The following is a 2,377-nucleotide window of genomic DNA, read 5'->3' as shown; positions in this document are numbered from 1 at the left end:
CCCGAACATTAGACTCGAAATAGAATCGTAAAATAATTCGATTTAAAAAAAAAAAAATTTTAATTTAAAAATGGTTGGCCAAAGGACTAAAATTTATCAAATGAGCAAATCGGAGCTCATTAGTGAATTAGAGAAGAAAGGACTTTCCACCGAAGGAAAAGTCCCAGAGTTAAAAAATAGATTATTAGAAGCTCTCAGTAACACAGGCTCCAAATCGAGTAAAATTAATACTCCGAGTCAAAGTAGTCGACCGAGTCGAACGGCGAGTATTGAGAGATCAGTAGGTGTTAATAAGAGTAGGCAATCAGATGGAGGGATTCCTGAAGATGCTGTGGCTACTCCAAGGAAACTGAGACGCGCATTGGGTAGAACTGCGAACGCGAGTGCTGATGAAAAGAATTTATCAACCCCGCGAAAAGACACAAAAGCACCACCGGAAATTGACCCAGAAGTCATTGTGCAATACGCTGATGAGAATGAGACCACGCCTATTAGAGTGCCTGGAGGTGGAAAAGCGAAGAAGATGGATGAAGAGTTCATTGATCCGAATGACATACGGATTAAGAACCTCATCCAGCAACATCGTTCACGTCATAATAAAGAGAAAACTGATAAGGAGAAGGAGTCGAGAGATCCAACTCAAGTCAGACACAGAGAAAATCGAGAACGTCACTCGAGGAGTCCGAGTGAGAGGGACTTTGGGGATGATTTAACAGGCATTTTCAAACATCCAGATGATATTGAGGACAGAGAGCAAGAAGAAGAAAATAGACTCTGGGAACAATACAAAAGACAGTTTGTTAACCGGAGGAGCTATCAACCTGATACTCGACAAAGTGGACAGAATAAAAGTCACGTAGATTTCACAACTGAAGAGTTGGAGATCATGCGAGAACTTGAAATTAAAAAGATTAGGGACAAGATTCGACGTGAAGAAGAAGGCCGTATGAGGGAAGCTAAGGTTCGAATGGAATATGAAGTGCGGACTGAACTCAGACGGGAATACGAAGAAGACCTCCGCAGGGAGAGACAAATGATATTGGAGGAAGAGCAAAGAAAATTCGAAAAGTATAAAGAGTATCAGAGGAAACTGGAAGAGGAAAAACTGAGTGGTGAGACAGAGCGTCTGAGGAAAAATTATCATGATGATGTTGAGTACAAAATGTCTGCTAAACCGCCAACACCAGCTCCTAGACGAAAATTACACTATTCTCCAGAGTACAGAGAAAGGAGTCGTGATAATTACAGGGAAAGAAGTCCGGAGAAGGATAGATTCAGGGAGAGATACACTTATGATCGACGTGATGATCGGGGATGGTATCGATCTGAGGATCGCGGGTCATACGGATGGGATGATGGGAAACATTTAAATCCGGTCGAATTAATCAGGAAATGGGGAATTACGTTTGACGGGGAGGAGAGTGTGCTTAATTATGTCGAGAGGGTGGAAGAGTTAAGTCTCTGCTCTGGAATCCATAAGGACAGACTACTTAAGTATATTCCGGTAATGTTTAAGGGTGTAGCACTGCTTTGGTTTAGGAATAATTTCAAGTTCTGGAGAACTTGGAATGAATTCATTATTGACTTGAAAAAGGCCTACTTGCCCAAAGATTTCGAATTTCGGATGGAAGAAGAAATCAATGCAAGGAAACAAAAGTCTGGGGAACGTATTCGTGTCTACGTCACTGAATTATTAACACTCATGAGACGTCATGGATCAATGTCTGAGGAGAAGCAATTGTACTTTTTGTATCGGAACTTGGCAGAACCGTACAAAATGTACATTAAAAAGACTGCTGCAGTCAGCATTGACGCCATACTCAAAGAAGGAACGGATTACGAGAATGACATTTTGAAATTGGATAAGGACAAACATCCAACACTGGAAATCCCATCAAAGAAGGAGAAAAAGAATCAGCCAAGAGAAGAGCACAATAATCAGGAGAAAGATAAGAAAAAGAAATCGGTAAATGCAGTTGCTGCAGAGGAAAAATATGTCAGTAGAGAACGTTGTTGGAAGTGCAGACAGAAACGACATGAGAATGGAGTGTGTAATAATCCACCAGTCAAGTTCTGCATGTTCTGTGGTATCCTGGGTAAGTGGACGACGGAATGTTCTTGTCCTAAACCTCGTTGGTGGACTGAGAGAAGACAAGCTGGAAGGGGTGCTGCTAGAAATAATCAGAATGCTGGTGCAGTGGTATCCAATTCTGCTCCTGTTTCTGGTCAGGCCTCAGCTACGTCTAATCAACAGGCACCAGTTGTGAATCAGAATGCTAATAGTCGTGTAAGTAACCCGGTACCAAGTGCTCCAGTACTTCCATGCAGTAGTTCAGCACCTGATCAGTTGATGAAGCTCGACGATAATAGACCTTAT

The 2,377-nt window shown here is 41.9% G+C and overlaps 1 protein-coding gene across 1 annotated transcript; it reads left to right on the top strand.

Moving 5' to 3' along the window:
- Positions 1 to 70: 70 nt before the first annotated feature.
- Positions 71 to 2,287, top strand: LOC114841663 (trichohyalin-like; the record flags this gene model as incomplete). Its single annotated transcript, XM_029126719.1, has 1 exon — positions 71 to 2,287. A coding segment is annotated over exon 1 (2,217 nt), but the record flags the coding sequence as incomplete, so codon positions are not given.
- Positions 2,288 to 2,377: the final 90 nt, after the last annotated feature.

Source organism: Diachasma alloeum, unplaced genomic scaffold, assembly GCF_001412515.2.
Source record: "Diachasma alloeum isolate Michigan unplaced genomic scaffold, Dall2.0 Dall_scaffold_27619, whole genome shotgun sequence".
In the NCBI taxonomy this organism is placed as follows: domain Eukaryota; kingdom Metazoa; phylum Arthropoda; class Insecta; order Hymenoptera; family Braconidae; genus Diachasma; species Diachasma alloeum.
This window is presented reverse-complemented; position numbering and strand designations above follow the sequence as displayed.